Source organism: Ctenopharyngodon idella, chromosome 5, assembly GCF_019924925.1.
Source record: "Ctenopharyngodon idella isolate HZGC_01 chromosome 5, HZGC01, whole genome shotgun sequence".
In the NCBI taxonomy this organism is placed as follows: Eukaryota; Metazoa; Chordata; class Actinopteri; order Cypriniformes; family Xenocyprididae; genus Ctenopharyngodon; species Ctenopharyngodon idella.
In genome coordinates this window covers 6302953-6322703 of record NC_067224.1, presented here as the reverse complement: position 1 = coordinate 6322703, position 19751 = coordinate 6302953, and the positions used below count along the sequence as shown (strand labels likewise).

The 19751-nt window shown below is 37.0% G+C and overlaps 1 protein-coding gene across 12 annotated transcripts in view; it reads left to right on the top strand.

Annotated features, from left to right (window-relative positions):
- Positions 1 to 19751, top strand: part of doc2b (double C2-like domains, beta) — a 274263-nt gene that overhangs the window by 134963 nt on the left and 119549 nt on the right. For 10 of the 12 annotated variants that reach the window (XM_051895445.1, XM_051895446.1, XM_051895450.1 and 7 more), the window contains one exon: positions 13263 to 13448. The exons of 1 other annotated variant lie outside the window; for it this stretch is intronic. In XM_051895445.1, coding sequence (XP_051751405.1) covers positions 13263 to 13448 — 186 coding nt within the window. Of the gene's footprint in view, positions 1 to 12772; positions 13449 to 19751 lie in introns of those variants that run through there. One more of the 12 variants, XM_051895453.1, reaches the window with a different exon arrangement.

Here is a 19751-nt window from a genome sequence, read left to right as displayed (position 1 = left end):
GAACTTGTTTAGTGAAATTTTACCAGAAAAGATTTTAGAATTTTTATCATACAGTATATGTTAATGTAATACTTCTTTTATATTATTTCCTGCTGTTTTGTTTGTCCTTTTGTTTGTTTTTTATTTTTATTGTATTTATTCACCTCTTGTATTTTTGTAACTCTGTTTTTGCCATTAAGATGGCCTCAGATGCTGACAAAGCTGTAATACTTCTACTACTACTATTGATTGTAAGATTGTGTCTCCTGAACTTTTCAGTGCATTTTAGGGAAATATTAGGGGTTTCCAGACAAGAGCTTTGACATATATCAAAATGACAGAGTGCCACTATTATGTGATTGTATTTTAGATATGTGAAGTGCAATTTTTCATTTTCTGACATTTATAATACAGACTGAAAAGTCATATAACAAACACCTTCAAAGATACAACAGAAAACAGTTTCTCATTTATAAGCTACAGAATGCTTATATAATCAAACAAATCGATGCCATTTTTTCCTTTAGAAAACTCAGTAGCTCTTATTTAAACTGAAAGCAATCCTTAAACACTGAAATGCTTTGAAAAGAGATTTTATTTCTAATAGTTTAAAGGTAAAGGGGAAAATAATCATAGGCCATTTCTTGTGACTGCACAAATATGTTGCAGATAATGTATCAAAAATATATGCATTTCAGCATGCTGCTGTGGTATGGAAAACAAGAGTACATTGGAAGACATCATGTCACATTTTCTTTTCTTCAGTTTTGACATGAGTGTGACTCCAAGCCTTCATTCCTGAAGAGAATTAGTCCCAACCGTCAAACATTTGCAGCATGTGAAGCACTGTGGGTTGAACATCCCTTAGATCTGTCAAATAACACATTTTCTTCTTCTTTTTTGGAGTCAGCTTTGAATCCAGTGACATAGTGTTGTCTTGGTCCAGTTGATTGTTGTTGAATCTGGTGGGGAATTAAACTGAATATTGATCAGAGAATCAAGTATTACTGTGATATTTAGAGAATTAGACTACAGTACCTAGTAGAAATGCAGGCGTATACAGTATGTAGATATTTGTTTTCATGTGACATCACACCCTTATAGGTATGCTCACCTGGATGGAAAAACAGTGCTTTTCCTCCATTACCCTCCAGTCATTTTTACCTAATTTAGTAAGACAGTGATATTAAAAGATCAAATTCAGTATAAGCCTTATTGATAATGCATACAAGCAGATGAACCCAGAATATAAACGCAACGCACATTTTTTTCGTTGTGTTTTTCCATCAAACATCATTATAAAGCATTTGGCATGTTGCATTCATATTGTTTACATTGTTCACACATATTTGTTTTTCTTCTTTTGAGATGGAAAATTGACAGGCCTGTAATACAGTTCTATAGGTGTTTTGCCCGGCAGGTCTCTGTGCAAGTCACGTGACTGGAAACTATGAATAGTGAATATAGATCCTCCCTAGTCAGTCATTTCAGTGAAACTGCTTGTGAAAGGTGGACGTCAGTGTTTGTAATAATTTTCTTCTTCTAACATTTTTCTATCCTAAAACAGGGTAGACAGAGACAGTAAGTTGTAAATGTTAGTGGTATAATTGAAAAAGTTCTCAACTTCTAAACTGTTTTTAAATTTATCACCAAAACATCAATTTCCACAGCGACCACATGATCTATTTTTTCAAATATTACTGTTTTGATCATTATCTCCACACATGTGCTTGGACCTCAGTGATCACTCATGGCGATATTTTATTATTGTTTTTTTTTTTTCCCCCTCAGTTAATAGAGGGTTTTGTATCATGGAGTTTTAAGAATAGTTGAAGGCATTGGCTATCCATTATACAGATCCATTATACTGTTACACATGCGTTTTCTTTCTCAACTGTTTATGTTCACTTAAAACATACAGTAACTAACTGTGTTTAAGTGATTACTCACCGAGACTGGCATTTTTACATTATTTTGTGTGTATTTGACTGTTTAAGCACAATAAGCAGCAAAAAAGAGCTCAATTTAGTACTGAGAGGTGGCTTTATGTGTGCACACTTTGGGTGTGAGCACAAAATCTGCGGGAATGAGTAAAATTATGCACAATAAGCACAATCCCATGCCAAAATTCAAGCCCTGTAACACCAACAATGTACATCAGGAGGATATGAAATGAGTTAGAGAGGGGAGGCGGGTTTGTGTGTCAACTCGCTGTCAGAGAGATGAGAAAGAGCAACTGGTTTCCTGTATCTTTTCTGCAGAAAATGAGTATTGGAAGCATTTCAGATGTTTCAGTATCGATATGTATCGAAAAATCGATCTTTTTGACAACATTACATTGCACTTAGTTTATTATTTTAGATGCCTTTTTTAAAAGACCTGCAATTGAAAAATGTATATATTAAATTCAACCTGCCAAAGTGGCTAGTAAGGAGTGACTGCGTTACACGCCACTGCTGAAATCCGCCCGCATTTGGAGGGCTGGCGGGTGTTAATGTCATACACTGCTTACTATGCATATTGTTCATTTAAACGTGTCATACAATAGTTAGAATAATAGTCAAGTATAGGAAAGAATAGTTAATTAAAAGACTGGTTCGCCCAAAAATATGTTGGACTGGATATTCCTGGTTCACATCCACCTTTTTTCCTACATGGAGCCTGTTTCCTACCTCTCTCAGCTGACCAGAAATAAAGTACTTGTTGAAGGAAACATTATCATCCCCGCAGGCTTCCCCTCAGAAAGCCATTTAAATCTGCAACATTGTGCTGGCTAATATTTTCATCTGCGTCCAACTAAACAAACTGAATGAGGGCAAATCGGGATTTCATTTGCATTTCCGCATCTCAGTCAATCTAGTATTTAACATTTATGTTTTTAATGCATCATAAGCTGAATAATGTAAATATTTATGAGTGTAGAGCTGGCCGATGAGCTGTAGTTTGAGGTGTTTTGGAGGCTACTGTGTATCTATTGAAATCTGTTCTTTGAAGATTTTTCTTTTAGCTGCAAGAGAGTATTTTGAGTTTGGCAGTTATTTAAGTGGTACTGGGTGTACCATTGCTCATACTGTATGAAACTTTGGCTATGTAGCTCATGTTTGTTAGTGGCATGAGTGAGCGCTCAAGTCATACAACTTTGGAGAGTTGTGTTACTTCTATAAGTGATCACATTAACGTTTACCACCTGGCAAACAATAAAAGCAATGAAAAATTCAAACATTTGCATTAAAGAAGAGACCCAAGACATATTTAGAGACTAGAATACCATAGACTTACCAAAGACTTTGGGTTGGGATTTTTTTATTTTTTTGGACCAGTAAGTAACCACCCAGAATGGATTTGGAGCTTGGATTTGCTGTGATTGCACTGGACACATGCTGATTCCAGGAGCTCTATAGACATTCCCAAGCTCTGTCAATAGATTGACTCTGGAGGCCACAGGTGTAATTGACTTGATCAGCTACGCATCTACAGCTTCTATAGAAACACTGAATTCTCTTGCATAATCAACAGAAAGTTTCTGTTAACATATAATGAATTGCTTTTCCATAGGCTTCGTTTTCAATCCTACACATTTCACATAATCACTCGCAGTTATTTAACCTTTTTTTTCCAGTTCATTCTACATAATGTAAATAGAGATTAGATATCTTACAGACATGGCATTTAAAATCTGAAATTCATTTATTTTATGCAAGATTTTTAATGCTCATTCTCATGAAATGACAAGACGAAAATAAAGCAATCAAAAAGCAATAAGCGATGTAATAATGTCAGTGATGTATGAAGCACCACATAACAGGCCTTATGGGGATTGAGGTTGTCTGCATTATTGATTGCTTGTGATAAATGCAACTTAGGTGTCTGTAGCTTGGGTGGACTCGACAAGTGGCCTGTTCTTCACATCTGGTCACTGGATTGTTGGTCAGTTCCTGTAATCCCTTTATTTTGTGTGCAGGTCCCTGGTCACAAAATTCTAAACAGATAATTAGACTGCTAATGGAAACATCTTATTCGGAGTTAGGGCTCATTCACACAGAATGTGTTTTTGTTTCGAAAAACGCGAGACGCGGGCAGTGGAATGGGGAAAAAACACAAGGTCTTGAACTGATTTTAACTTGAGCGGTGCATTTTTAGAACGCTGTGTCATGCGCGAGACACTGCAAAAGACACAAGCGCAACAGTCATACATGTCCGACTAGCACGTTTACTTAGAAAAAGAATGGAAAAGTAGTGCATTGGAATGGAAAACCACTTTCTGTGTGAACAGCCCCTTAAGATACAACAGTCTCACTTTTTTTAAAATCAGCATGAAACCTGCATGACGTACGTTCTTCTGCTGAACTCAGTGAAGATAATTTGAGGAATGTTGGTAACCAAACAGTTTTGGTGACCACTGACTTCCATTGTACAGCCAAAACACACATACAAGCACAGACATTTCTCAAAATATCTACATTTCTCAAAATGTCCAGAGGTTTGGAACAACTTGAGGTTGAAGTAAATGATGACAGAATTTTCATTTTTAGGGTGAACTGTCTCATTAACATTTAACATGTATATATTTAGTGAGGCAGTATGGCAAAATGAAACTCTGTTTTGATAATTGTGAAAGTATTAAAGATTTTATAGAAATTACTGTTGAATTTTATTGAATTTCAACAATTCAGCAATTCAATTTGTGGACAAATGAAATTTACACTCACAAACATAAAGATAGGAAAATTCTGTCATCATTTACTTGTCTTCATGTTGTTCTAGACCCGTTCCTTTTCTTGTTCTTGTTCTTTTTCTTGGTCCATGTAGTGGAAGCCAAAGTAAACAAAACTGTTTTGCTACCACCATTTTTCAAAATATCTTCTTTTGTGTTCCGCAGAAGAAAAAGTCACTTTACTTAAAGACTTTATGGTATAATGCATTATAAAGGTATTCATAATGTACGTTATAATGCATTATATCTTTTCATAAATAAATAAATGTTACCAAAGTAAAATATACTACAAAATTTGCCTTAAAATTAAGGCTGCACAATATTTGAAAAAACTGACATAGCGCTCAAATGTCTTAAAATTGCTTCAGTGTTTAAACTGACTGGACCTAAAACACGTGTAACTGATGAACTTTCACTCTATGATCGTTAAACTTTGCAATTAATCCGAAAATCACATGCGCTTCAAACTGTGTCCTATACTTGACATCGTACACGTTGCCTGTGGAGCTGCTTTGTTGTCGATGTTCTGGGCTTGGTCTTAAAGCAGAACCTCTTAGTGAGGTCGGCCACTTCCTCCCGGTGCACCGTTTCATCACTGCTTATCAGTCCAATTACTGGGCTTCCATCAGTCAGTTTGGTATGTGTTGCTGAACAGTTTAGGTTAAGTAACTACACCAGAGAGCAGAAGCCCTCAAGAGCACCAGTGTTAATAGTCCACTTAGAGCAGGTTGAATTAGCCATTTGGATCACTTGTCACGTAACGGTTAGGAATTCAAGGAACCAATTGCAGGCAGTGCCCATTAGGGGGAACAATTCATTTGATAGTGCAGTCCTCATCAGTAAGTCCTGACTAACATTGTGTGAGCATCCTAAATAAACAGCCATGCACCTGTTTATGCAGTGTGTCTGGGGAGTCCGAGATAACCCGGCTAATTTGAGTTTTTCTAAGCACTTCTCAACCGCAGTAGGGATTATAATACGAATATCTCTTTTCCCTTGTTCTGCTGAGTCTTGTTTGGGATCATTGCGTGTCTCAGGATCTGCATTCGTCTATCAAGCTCCATTTGACATCTGTTCTCCTCCCTGCATCCAACGCTTCAGGCTATTACAGTGTAAAACACTAATGTGCCACATGCTGCAGTCATAAATATCTATTCACAGATATGGAGCCTGTTGCGTTCTCGTGTGCACAGAAGAGAGTGGTTTGCCAGTGACAGTTGCAGAATATGGAGGATCATGGCTAATGGTTCGTAATATAGGTGCATTGTTTTGCATATCTTATTCTTATTCCAATTGTGAACTGACTACAGTGTAGCAGAAGAGAACTGATGCATTGCTGATTTTTTTTCATTTGTTTCTTTTGGTCAGGCAACCTGCGAATGTTCTTCGTGTTGTAACATTAAAATTAACCGGTAATATTTAATATTGCGTAAGCAACCTAAATACAATAAGTTGCACCAGCAAACAATTTTTAAGGGTCAGATCTCACAATCACACCATTTCAATAATAAGTTTTGACTTGGTCCTGTTTAAACGCTAGTCTTTTATCATGGCAAGTTTACATTTATCTTGTGCTACTGAGTTAAATTGGCTGCACTACTGAAGATTGTAGTACGAGTGTAATTTATCCTCTCAGCAGGCAAGGACTTTTCAATAGATGATGTTTTCCGTTAACTGCTCCTTTAAAGGGCATCTTCTAGACAAAACCCTGTTGGCTTTTTCATTAATTAACAGCATACTTATGAATATATTTCAGATTCACAGCATGGTAGGGACCATTACTAATTTCTTGAATGCACCTTAAAATATAGAAGAATAATACATATTAATATGAATTTAGACACATTCTTTTTGTATTTGAATCACCATTCATGCTTGTTTAAAACTCTATTTTGGCCTTTGCAATAATGTTACTTAGTGAGTTTGTGATTTCGATAGATATATACGTAGATCAGACAGACAGACAGACAGACAGACAGATAGATAGATAGATAGATAGATAATTGCAACTTTTTATCTCACAATTCTGACTTTTTCCCTCAGAATCACAATTGCAAGTTATAAAGTCAGGGTTGTGAGATATAAACATAATTCTGAGAAAAAATGTCAGTCTTTTTTATCCCTCAGAATTTATTAGTCGCAATTGCAAGTTTATATCTCACAATTCTGAGAAAAGAAGTTAGATTTGTGAGATATAAACTCGCAATTCTGACTTTTGGTTCTCGTAATTCTGACTTTTTTCTCGCAATTGTGAGTTTATATCTCACAGTTGTGAGGAAAAAAGTCAAAATTGCGACAACCAAAAGTCAGAATTGCGAGTTTATATATTGCAATTCTGACTTTTTTCTCGCGATTGTGAGTTCACATCTCGCAATTCTTACTTTATTTCTCACAATTGCGAGTTTATATTCTGCAATCCTGACTTTAGAACTCACAATTGCGACTTAATATCATGCAATTGTGAGAAAAAATGTCAGAATTGTGAAATAAAAAGTCGCAATTATCAAGCTTCCATACAAGAGTGAATCATGTTTTTGCCATTTCACCACCCTGTGAACGTCACAAAGTCCTGAGCATGAATTCTGAATCCAAACGAAAAAAATAAGTGTTAAGCTTGCAGAGTTAAAAGTGAAGGAATGCATTTTGAAATCTCACTGGTGCTACCAAACTCTCCTTGAACAACACAGAGGCAAGTGAAATAAATGCATGGCTGTAGTTCCGCTTGGAACTTGTGTATGTTAATACTGGCGTTCCTGAGCAGTTTGTTCGCTTCGCCTCTGCAGTTCTTCTCCAGTCATTTATAGAACAGGTGAGAGCGGGTCCAAGAGCTCTTCTGAGCAGCACAACCTCATATTATATGGCCTATATCTGCCCTCTATGAATTTGGATCTGAGTGCTCCATCACCAGTGATAGCAGGTCTGTGTTTTTAGTTCTTCAAATTTCAACATAAGTTGAAATGACGGCATCAGTGCTGAGCTGTTCCCTTAATAATTTACAGAAACTAGGGAGTGAATGTCAAAGGTTTGGCATCCACTCATGAATTGATAAATAAAATATCTCACCACCACTATGAGCTGCCAGGGTTTGGAGGATTAATAATAATAAAAGCAGTATACATTTTTATTTCATTAGCCTATTATGATTCTTTGAGAAACAGCTAGAACAAAAGTGGCTTTTACTTTCTTATAGAAATGTCACTACCCACGAACTTTGTCTTGAATGGCCTTCCTGATTCATATTTGGTTTGTAGCTGTCTCCAAAGGTTCCCTCAGTACACTGGAGCCTCATAGGAATGACATTTGATCTCAGCCAAGGGCCGGAGCAGTCAGTATTCACTAACCCATTTTATCCTCTGATTACAGAGGCCAGATTGGATTAAGAACCATGGCCTTAAAGAGCCATTATGGACAGGCCAAGTTATGAATTGCACGTGGAGAGTCAGACACAGAATGTGAAATGAACTAAAATCCACTGCTATTTATTTCAGCGCCATATCGCATTTCAAAGTTTTTGAAGTGTGCATTACTTGCTAAAATAAAAACTGCTTAAACTAGTTCAAACCTGAACAGACTGGTTAGGCTGGTCTGTTTTGCTGGTTTTAATTGGGCTTTGAGCAACTGTCAGTTAATCATGGTGGTTTGGCTGGGAGAGCAGCTAGACCGGCTTAAACCAGATAACACCAGCAAACCCTTTAGACTGGTTAAGCTCTGTTTTATTCAGCAGGATTGATATGTTGGAATATTTAAAGTTCCCCATATTATGCTATTTTAAAGTGGTCATGAACTGCGTTGTTTTATTGTTTTATAATGTTTCCTGGGGTGCACTTATAATGTTAATGTGCTTTTTACATCAAAAATTGTCATAATTTAGAAATAAAAGGCAATTTCCCTGCCCTGATTTTAGCCCTCTTATTTGAACGCTCTGTTTAAAGGGGCGTGTCTGCTGTGAGACTTCAGTGTAAACACCCATTGCTGTGATTGGCTGACATCTTTGCATATGAAATAGCTAAGTATTACACTCTCTTAGCACGTTTTTACTAATACAGCTCTCAAGGTTAACTAATCGTGAAAATTGTTGATTATGGCATTACATTTAGATTTATGGTATTATATTTAGATCGTGCCATGAAAGGTTGCAGTGATGAACAGTCAATCACAGACATGTTGCAACTCAATTTCTGCACAATAACGAATGCTTTCATCATAACTAACAGTGCAAACTCGATCTAACTAAGAGATTCGTTGAATAAAACAGGAGTTTTGGCATGAGTCCAGAACTCAGTTACTGATAAACTTGCGTTGTTTGTTTGACAGCTCCAGTGCGCTGTTTGATTGACAGCTCCAGCGATTGTAAAGTGAGCGTTCTCTGATCGCTTTCTATATATAATTTAATCACCGTTTAAATAACAGATTTTTTTTTCAGCCTACTAAGAGAAACAACATGAAGTTGACCGTTTAGTCACTGGTTTGATTTACTGACACATAGACAAAGAACATCTGACTGTACATGAATCATTACATATCAGATCAGGCAGTAGAATTAACAGTTACTTACATGTTGTTGCATTACTGTCGAGTCCATATTGTAAAAGTCTGTTTGCAAAGCCTGCGCTGAAATGCGATTGATTTACCAGTGAAATGTACCGAATACAAATAAATAATGCTCAACTGAGACATTCACATTGTTGAAAATAAATAACCATATTCCTAGCACGCCAGTGGGCAGGGCTAATGTTGCAATGAAGAAGTAGGCATTGATTTCTTCTGCGGAGGCGGAGTTTCACCAATAGGCACATTCCGGGACGAGCCGTACGATGGGCCTGGCGTCAATAAAAGCTTTTATTGGACGAACAGTTCTGAAACGTACAGGATATTCTTATAGTACGATGACCTCTTATATATCAAAAGCTCAAGGAAAAGTTGATTTCTCAATTCATGACCCCTTTAAAGGTTCTTAATTTTGTTTTAGAGGTCTCCTACAATAAGTTTACATGCATCCAAGGTTAAAAAAAAAAAAAAAAAAAATCCTCATAATACATATTGTAACATCGCTTGTCGCATAGTGTCTAAAATGGTTTGATCAAGGATCCAGTCTCTCTAAACCCCTCTTTTGTGAGAGCCTACTCTGCTCTCATTGGTCAGATGGCCCAGTCTGTTGTGATTGGTCTACCGCTTACAGCATGTGTCGGAAACAACACGCCCATTACCATATCTGAATTTCAGCTCTGGAGTCTTCCTCAGCACTTGTAACACAGTGATATGAACAGTAACGATGGCAGCAGTTTTATCATATCAATTAGAGCCCAAGTCCTCATTCTTTGGAAGTGCATGAAAAGTGGATTTGCTTTCACAGTGTAGAAAACAGCATCTTCTTGAATTGTTGACAACATGAAACAAACTCTTCCAGGTCTCAGCTACAACTACAGCCTTTGACGGTGGGTCAAAGTAGACATTGTTTGCAGGCAGCCAATGAAGACCATAGGCTCTCACACATTATGCAAATTTGTTACAAACCTACTTTGGTTTGTGCAGGAAGTAAGACTGGAATTACTGACGACTTATTTCAGGCAGTTCAGAATCGGCTTATTCTTTTGGGAGACAATAAATCCATTTATTGTGCACTTTGATCTTTGAAACTTTACAGACCTTTTACATTCACAAACAGCTATATTATGCACTGCATGAAAGCTAATATCTGGGAGAAAAGCATAATAGGGGCACTTTAAGCTGTGTCTCTCCTGTTGCGTCTATGTTTGAATGATATTTTCTGGAAAGTGCAAATCACTTTCAGTAGCAGTAGAGAATTCTGTCCGCACGAATGAGATTTTTAATTTATGACCATGGAAACAAATCACATTTTACATCATTAAAGTCATTTAAACATAATTTTCTGGCTGACTTTATATTAGCAAATTTACATAATAAAATGCTTGTTGAATAGCACCCCATTCGGGTACATTGTTCCACAGGAAAATAACTAGGATTATAGAAGCCTTGGCTGCTTGCCTACATTTAGTGTGTACAATTTTTCTAGCCTTCACTTGGTTCACAGCTACATTTCTGTGCCAGACATTAGAATCAATAAATTAATAACCTGCACATTATCAGCATGACAAATGGTAGCAGCTGTACTACTTTTCTTGTGAAGGACTCTTTGGAGGTAATCAAACTTTTTTCCTGCCTTTTTCTTCTTCTTCAATTTTTTTTTTTTTTTTTTTAACCATGACTCTTCCGGAAGCACAAAAGAAAGGATCTCCAGAAGGAATTACGGAAATAGACAGAAAATAATGAGCTTCTCTCTCACTAAGTGTTTTCCGCTGAAGAATTACAACGAGCATGGGGGCGACTCCTTAATTATAAGAGTAAATGAATTGCCAGGTTTTGTCTCCTAATGATACCATGTGGGAAATGGCAAACATTTGAATCTAAAATATGAACAACCATTAAAAATTGTGATTGAATAACACTATACTATACCCTATGTATATCCCTTGCCATCATTCATTAATTTCTTCATTCCTCTTCCCTTGTTAAAAGCGACACCATCAGTCGAGATCGCTGCATTGTCATCTTGTCTAGGTCCCTTAAGAGAGTACATCAAGATTACTCACTGTTTTTCCTATAAATCTTTGCTATTGTAAAATGTGAAAATGGCTTTTGCCTATAATTTATCACAGCTGTAAAGCGGGGGACAGGTTGAATAGCCCCCTGCTAGTTTTCATAAAGCAACAGAGCACTGATGCAATTTTCCCAGTAAATGTCTCTACCATCGTTATTTGTCATGACACAGAAATCAGTTTAAGAGAAGTTCATGTAGATAAGTGTTATGAATAGAGTGACCCCAAAGACACTTAAGCCACTCTTGAAATTGCCTGAAAGCCATTGTATTAGAAAACAAAAATCAAGCCAATTAGCAACATGACGCTCAATGTTAACTTCCCAGCAAAGTATGCATGAAAAATAAAAATTCTGTCATCATTCACCAGGGTTATTATAGTTAACTAAAACTGAAAAAAAAAAAGCATTTTCATTAATTGAAATAAAATAAATGTTAACTGAAATAAAATAATATATATAAAAATAAATCTTTTCAACATTTCACATTTTCATTTAGTTTAACTTGATTACTAAAATTAACTTGATTGCTAAAAAAAAATGCTAAAGTAACTAAACCTAAAACTAGAATAAAAATTAATATGTAAAAAAAAAATATATAGACATAATTTTAAAAATATACACAAATACATTAAAACTTTACCTAAAATGAAAACAGAAAATATAAAAATAAAAACAGATTCAAAATATTAATATATTAATAAAAATTATAATAGTATCTAAATTATACTAAAATAACAGTCATTTACTCACCCTCATGTCATTAAAAATCTATGTGACTGACTTTCTTCTGTGGAACACAAAAAAAAACATATTTAAAAAAAAAAAAAAGCATATATATATATATATAGTCCATTGACATTCATTGTATGTATAAAAACAGTTCTTCAGCTTTTTTCTTTTTTTTTTAGATGTTTTCTTCAAAATGTCTTTTTTTATGTTGCACAGAAGTCATGCAGGTTTGAAATGACATGAGGGAGAGTAAATGAAGACAGAATTTTCATTTTGGTTAAACCTATTCCTTGAATATTCATGCTTACATGCATTACACTGTCTGTACATTAAGAATACTGGATTATAATGCATTATAAATGTTGCATTTCTTCTTATCTACCTTTTGCCATTACCCCATTGTATTATTTGAATAGCCGGATTGATGTATAACCTGGCATGACTTTAGGCATTTAGCACCTGTTGCTGGTAATTGTGCTGGAGTTCAACACATGCGACAGTCAGATGCTAGACTGAAGGGAGATGAGGAACACAGAGATAACCCAGCCGCTCTCTCTCTCTCTCTAACAGATGGACTAATAGCATAATTAAGTAGCCGCGCGCCCTGTTCCTGTTTACCGTCATGTTGCTAAGCAATGACATCAGCCAATCCCTCCATCCCTCTGTATAATCCTGCCCCCTCCTTCCCTATCTCTCTCTCTCTCTCTCTCTCCCACATGCACTCATCCCGGTAACAGTCTTAGCGTTCTGTAGTAGTCTGAGCGCAGCTCACAGGCAGACGGCATGACCACAGTGTGCTGGAGCAGCCCGCAGCCTCTCATGTAGCCCACCACTGCGATCGCAAACTCACACACACATGCACTTACACACCAAGACACGCTCAGTTGCTCTTCAGGGACACTAACAGATTACCAGAGCAAAGAAGATTCTACTTTTGAAGGTTGTTTTTTTATTTTCATTTCGTTTTCTTTATTTCCTCTTTTTTTTTTTTTTTTTTTTTTTTTTTTTTTTTTTTACTGCTACCACCCGCCACCCCTTTGCCGGGTTCAGGGGTGGTGGCACATCCTCAAAAGGGCTGCATGAATGACACAACGCAAAGGCGAGAAGACGACCATCAGCATCCAGGAGCACATGGCCATTGATGTATGTCCAGGTCCCATTCAGCCCATCAAGCAGATATCTGACTATTTCCCCCGTTACCCACGGGGTCTCCCCCCCACAGCTCCTCCGGCCCTCAGCCGCGCCAGCTCCCTGCGGAGCAGCTCCACCAGCCAGAAGTCAGAGGGCCCGGCCGCGGACCCCAACAGGGATGAAGAAGATCTGGACCAAGCCTTCGGCGCCACCGCACTCGTGGCCAGCAAGAAGGAGGAAGAGCCGGACGTGGAAGGCTACGATTCGGACGACTCCAGTGAGTAGTTGTTTCTTACTCCTTTTCTTTGTGCCACTCTAGAATGACAACTGTTGCCTCAGATTCCTCTGTCTGTCTGTTTGTTTGAATGGAGCTCCACTTTGGCAGCTCTGATTGAATGCTAGGAAACGGCAGTGGTTTATTTAGCACATGTGATTCTTTGGGTTCAGACAGATAATGTTTAGAAGGTGAATGTGGGTTGCATCAAGCCTCTTTGTGATCCGTCTGGTTTTTGTGTTCGTTCCTTAGACCGACACATCTTTAAAGCGATTCTTGTGGGCATCAGGTGCGAGTCATCAGTTCCTGTTGTATATCTATATCTGTAGAGCTCTTGCCTGTCCCAGATGTAAATCCTATTATGGACCTCTGCCTGCCTCTCCGTTTGGAGTCCGGTTTTCAATCATGGCAGCCTGTAGACTAGATTAGATAGAGCCCTGCGGTCTCATGTGGTTATTTTATCATTATCGTGCTCTGTCTTAGATGGGGTTAATCCATACAGTGTCAAGCTCAACGTGTGCGCCCGAGCATGTGTGCTGATGAAAACACGAGTGGCTTTAGAGCTGCAACGATGGGGTATGGATCTAATCCCAGATGGCTCTGGCATAGCATGCACTGCTCTGTTGCTGACAGATGTTAACCTTTGACCTGCATGCAAGACCAACAGTGAAAATCATTATATTTTGTTCAGGAAAAAATCTAAACACCCTTAAAATAGAATCAAGTCATTTCAATTCCGATGCACCCTATGTAGGGAGCTCACTAAGTTTTGGAACAGAGCTGTATACAAGTCTTAAAGGAATAGATTTCCTTTAAGCACATGTCATTACAAACCTGTATGACTTTCTTTCTTATGTGGAACACAAAAGAAGATATTTTCAATTGAAAGTCAATGGTGTCCAAAACAACATTGGTTCCCATTGATTTTCATTGTATGGCCAAAATAAAAACACTGAGACATGTTTCAAAAAATCTCCTTTTGTGTTCCACAGATGAATAAATTCATACAGGTGAGTAGATGATGGCAGGATTTTTTTGAACTATGCCTTGAAACAAGACAAATTAGGACATCAAAAAGCAGATTAATGTGTAAAAGGGAGCAATCTGTAGAACGTTAACCGTCCAAAGATTATCTAAAGTGCATCTCTGCCGTAGTGTAATTGCATGCTTTGCTGTCGACCGCAGTAATCAATATCAATCACTCATATGCAACAATCTGTCACAGGTTGGCGAAATGTACCTGCCGATAAAACCAGTCCTTCACTTTTCACGAGGGAATGTAATGCACGTAGATGCTGTATCTGCGGGTGTGATCGTTAAAGCAGAGGATCGCGGTCTGGTGCGCCCGTGTTTTATGATGATAGATTAGCATGGAGCTATTGTGCTGTGATTCATCAGTGTGTCGCTCTAAATCATAACCCTCTTCCTGTTCTCTCATTCTCATCTGTTGTCTGAATCACAATGCACATATTAGTTGCACAACAGAAAGACAAATTAAATCCTAACCTGACATGTTTGTTATGTGACTCATGAAATACAAATAAGCCAATTATACTAATTTGCCAGAGCATTTAATGGTTCGAATGTCTCACTGGGATTTTAGCAGAGTCACTTAAGAGGAAGAAAATCATCTCTGAGGGAATGAACTTGAGGCTTTGCTAATGCAACAGATGGATTACAAGGAACTTCCACAAACATTTGGCGATGGTGTCTCTTCAGCTCTGCCGACAAACCGAGTTGAGTACTACAGGACAGATTGCAAACAGAGCAGTCTTCTGTTTCGGAGCTTAATTAAGAGCCGGATCCAGACAAAATTGGACTTGAATTTTAGCTGAGCACTTTTGTCAGTTGCAAACATGCAATGAGATGCTTCATCAGTAAATAGTATCTAAGCTTGGGAGAATTCAAAATAAAATGATGAATTCCCAGTAGGGTTCGAAGCTCCTAACAAAATACCACCTGTTTGTCACTCATGCTGAAAGCCTTGCTGACCTGTTGACTTGAATTAACTAAACACAGACGCTTTGGGAAAACAAGCCACTTTGACTGATGCAATCCTCAATTTACCCATGAGTACCTGTTCGCCCTGTACCAGGGAAGCAGGTCCTTGGGGTTTTGTACCTCTGGTGGTTTCTGTGCACTGCTACGTGACACATTCCTGAGAAAGAATAATCTTCAGTCTAATGGGGCGTTCACATTGACAGCCTTTTGAAGTGACCAGGAGTCATTTGTTTTTAATAAGAATTGGTGGACAAACAGATTGCCCCTCCTCCAAAGTCACACCATTGGTTGAGCCATGTCAGGTTGCTCAAACAAACTCACCCTCGTATAGCTCCAAACTCATAAGACTTTCATTGATCTTTGAAACATAAATGACAATATTTTTAATGAAACCTGAGAGATTTCTGTTCCTCCTTTGGATTAAAAACAACAACAACAACAACAAAAAAACAGTGCATCTGAAATCGCATACTGAGTAGGTACTACATTTTAATTTAAACTTAATTTGCAAAGTATGTTATTTATACACTCTAAAAACATGCTGGGTTAAAAACAACCCAAGTTGGGTTGAAAATGGACAAACCCAGCATTTGGGTTGTTTAAACCCAAAAGGTTAGGGTAGTTTTCATTTAACTCAATTATTGTTTAAAAATTACTGTATTGCTTGTTTAAAATGAACCCAAAATATGTTGGAAATTAAAATTTATTAATGTTTAATAAATTAACATGTATTAATAAGTTTAATGAATAATAATTAAACAATAAACATTTATTAAATTGCTTATTACTAAATGTTCACCTTTTATTATTATTGTTGCCTCTAGTAATTATGTGTCTGATTTTTAATTTCCAATCTATTTTGGGTTCATTTTAAGCCAGCCATATAGTAAATTTTGGTAACACTTTAGAATAGGGAACATGTATTCACTATTAACTATGACTTTTCCCTCAATAAACTCCTAATTTACTGCTTATTAATAGTTAGTAAGGTAGTTGTTAAGTTTAGGTATTGGGTAGGATTAAGACTGTAGAATAAGGTCATGCAGAATAAGGCATTAATATGTGCTTAATAAGTACTAATAAACAGCCAATATTCTAGTAATATGCATGCTAATAAGCAACTAGTTAAAAGACCCTAAAATAAAGTGTTACCTAAATTTTAAACAATAGTTGGGTTTAATAAAAATGCCCAGCATGTTGGGCAAAAAATTTTAACCCAATCGCTGGGTTTGTCCATTTTCAACCCAACTTGGGTTGTTTTTAACCCAGCATTTTTTAAGAGTGTAGTATGAATGAAATTCGGACATACATCCGCCATGTTGTTATTGTCACATGACCTAACAGTCAATTCGGTGCTGCTTCACCGCTCTGCTGTGCCCTCATGGGATAGTAAAGTGTCCATCGAATGTGCTCTTCAGAATCTCGGCAGAAGTAGTAGGTCATCCAGGTATTTTTCAGATACTATGAATTTGGACATACTGCTCTTGGCGTACTGTTTTTGTTTTTTTCTTTGCATACTACTGTATATAGTAGGGAAGTATTTGATTTCGAATGCAGCAAAAGTGATTCAAAAAATTCATAAAAACATCTTAAAATTAATCCAAATGAATCGAGCCGTTTAATTCAAGTCTTCTGAAGACACACAATCGCTTTATGTGATGAACAGATTTAATTTGCCTTTTATTCACAAATAAACAGTGATCAACATACATAGAACACATCAATTATGGTAAACACGGAAACTCAATAATTGCTTGATGTGCGAGAACCAATGAGTTTTGTTCTTGCATGTACATGCAAGTACATCTGAGCTTCTGCAAGAACGAATGAGGTTCATTCTTGTGTATCAAAACAAATTTTCTTTTTTGAACTCTTTAATATTGAAGAAAAAAAAATAGTGGCACTCTTGTGATGCAGCTGTACAAGAAGTTGCCGGCCTGCAGAGATTTAATCACTGTCAATGCTAACGCACCTTTCAGCTACAGACAAATAAATCAACTTTTCACTTTTCAGAGGCCTCAGAAACAGTAAATTATTTTTCTCAGATCAATCAAACATGATGTTCTTAGTCATGCATAACCCCACTGTATTACTCTATTAGAATCTGAAACAGAGATCGCTTGAGATGCATAGAGAGATTATAGAGCAACTGTTTGTTTGTCAAATGACTGTCTCACAGTTACATAAGCAATTGTGTTTCAGTTCAGAATGTCACATGCAACCGCATATTTTTGTTCAGGAGGATTAGCAGTTTAAGCATCATTAAATATACCTGGTTGAATCATGACATATTACCCCTGCAATTAAGACAGGCCATTACTGGGAAGTTGCGCTAAAGGTTAATTGTTTTCTAGGCTTTGGTCAATCAGACTGAAAGCGATATAAAAGAGTTGTGTTCACCAGATACTCGTTGGATTACATTACAGAACTGGAGTTTTTTTTTTCTTCTTCTTCTTTTTCTTTTAATTTAACCCTGAGGTGGATGGGATTTTAAAAGATTAGTTGACAAGACACAAAATGAACTTGTAGAAAATCTCACCTTCAACTAGACTTTAGAAAGCCTGGCTTTAGTTGGACAGAAATCTCTGAAATATACACAAGGTTTAGATGTGTTTGTGAAGAGTCAATACTGTGCTGATGGATTTGATTTCCAAATCGGTTTGATGACTTTTTAAGATGGAAGATCCATTTCTCTTATGGCATTCCCAGAGAACTAGGGGCCAGGGCCGTAGCTAGGGTATCCAGGGCCCAGTGCAGGTTATTGCGGCCCAAGAATCGTCACCACCTTTCTCCCCTCTAGCAACAGCTCTGCTAATGGCACATCTGAAGCTAATAGTGCCATAACTCCTATGAGATATCACTCTCCCACATGAACAAGGTATCCGTAAGGATCAGGCAGGACACCCTCAAGCACAATGAGGACACTAGAACATCATGTCTTTTTTTGTATTTACGCTTCTCCTAGGAAACATGAACAAAGAAAGAAACACCCTCTTTGTATTTTGTCATCATTTCAGATAAAATCACCTGTGACAGTGCTTCTCAACTTGTTTCTGGAGGTAACCTACTATAGTGTCAAAAAAGAAACAAAAGAAAATTCTGTACACATTAGGAAGTAGGAGGAAGTAAGCAACACTTAGCAATGCCTTAACAACCACCCAAAGCATCCTAGCATCCATCTAGCAGTTCTAGAAATCACTATTGTCCAAAAGTTTGGGGTCAGTAAGGATTTTCTTATGCCCACCAAGGCATAAGAACAGTTAAATTGTGAAATATTATTACAATTTAATATAACAGTTTTCTATTTTAATATATTCTAAAATGTAATATGTTCCTGTGATGGCAAAGTTGAATTACTCCATTTTTCAGTGTCACATGATTGATAATATGTTGATTATTATCAATGTTGAAAACAGTTGGGCTGCTTAATATGTTTCTGGAAACAATGACACTTTTTTTTTTTTCACTCAAGTCAAAATCATCTTATTTGAAGTAATACTCTTTTATAACATTATAAATGTCTTTATTGTCACTTTTGATCAATTTAATGTGTCCTTGCTGAGTAAAAGTATTAATTTCTTTCAAAATACTCACTAACACACACATACACATGCATTATCATATTGGTAAATTTGCATGATGAAGACCAGACACCAAGCGTAGCATTATCTGATGTGTTTTTTTGTTGACTTGGATGTTAATTGATACAGAAAAGTGCAACACCGACTGAGTAGACCCCCAACTTAGTCCAATCAAATCGTATCTGATCACAGGTTCATTAATGATGTCCCATAGTGCATCAGAGACATGGAAAAGATTATTTATTTTTTTCCTTAGAATATTATTCTTGTCATGGAGCAATGCTAATTTTTATAAGTACAAGATGAAGATCGATGCTTTTCCTTAATTGGGAGAACCTTTTTAAATGATCCTACTTATGTCTAAACTACTTGGTCTTGACCTGAAGAAACAAAGCACAGTACTTACAGCATGACCAAAATAGAAACTGTACAATAATTAGAGTTGAATCTTTTCCTTTAATCATGCCATTTTCATGGCCTTTGATCAAATTGATCTCCACTATTATTATATATGATCAGGTAGCAGGTATGTTATTGTAGCAGTGCTGTTGTGTCACGGATTGTACAGTCAGTCCCTCTGACACATAAAGCGAAGGCACGCTCAGGTATAAGCAGGGGAAGGATTTCCTGAAAGCAGGCTACAACCTTCTGTCGAATCCTATTAAAGAGCCTATCTGCAAGCTGTCGTGAGATAACAGATAACAAGAGGAATAGACTGTATTTT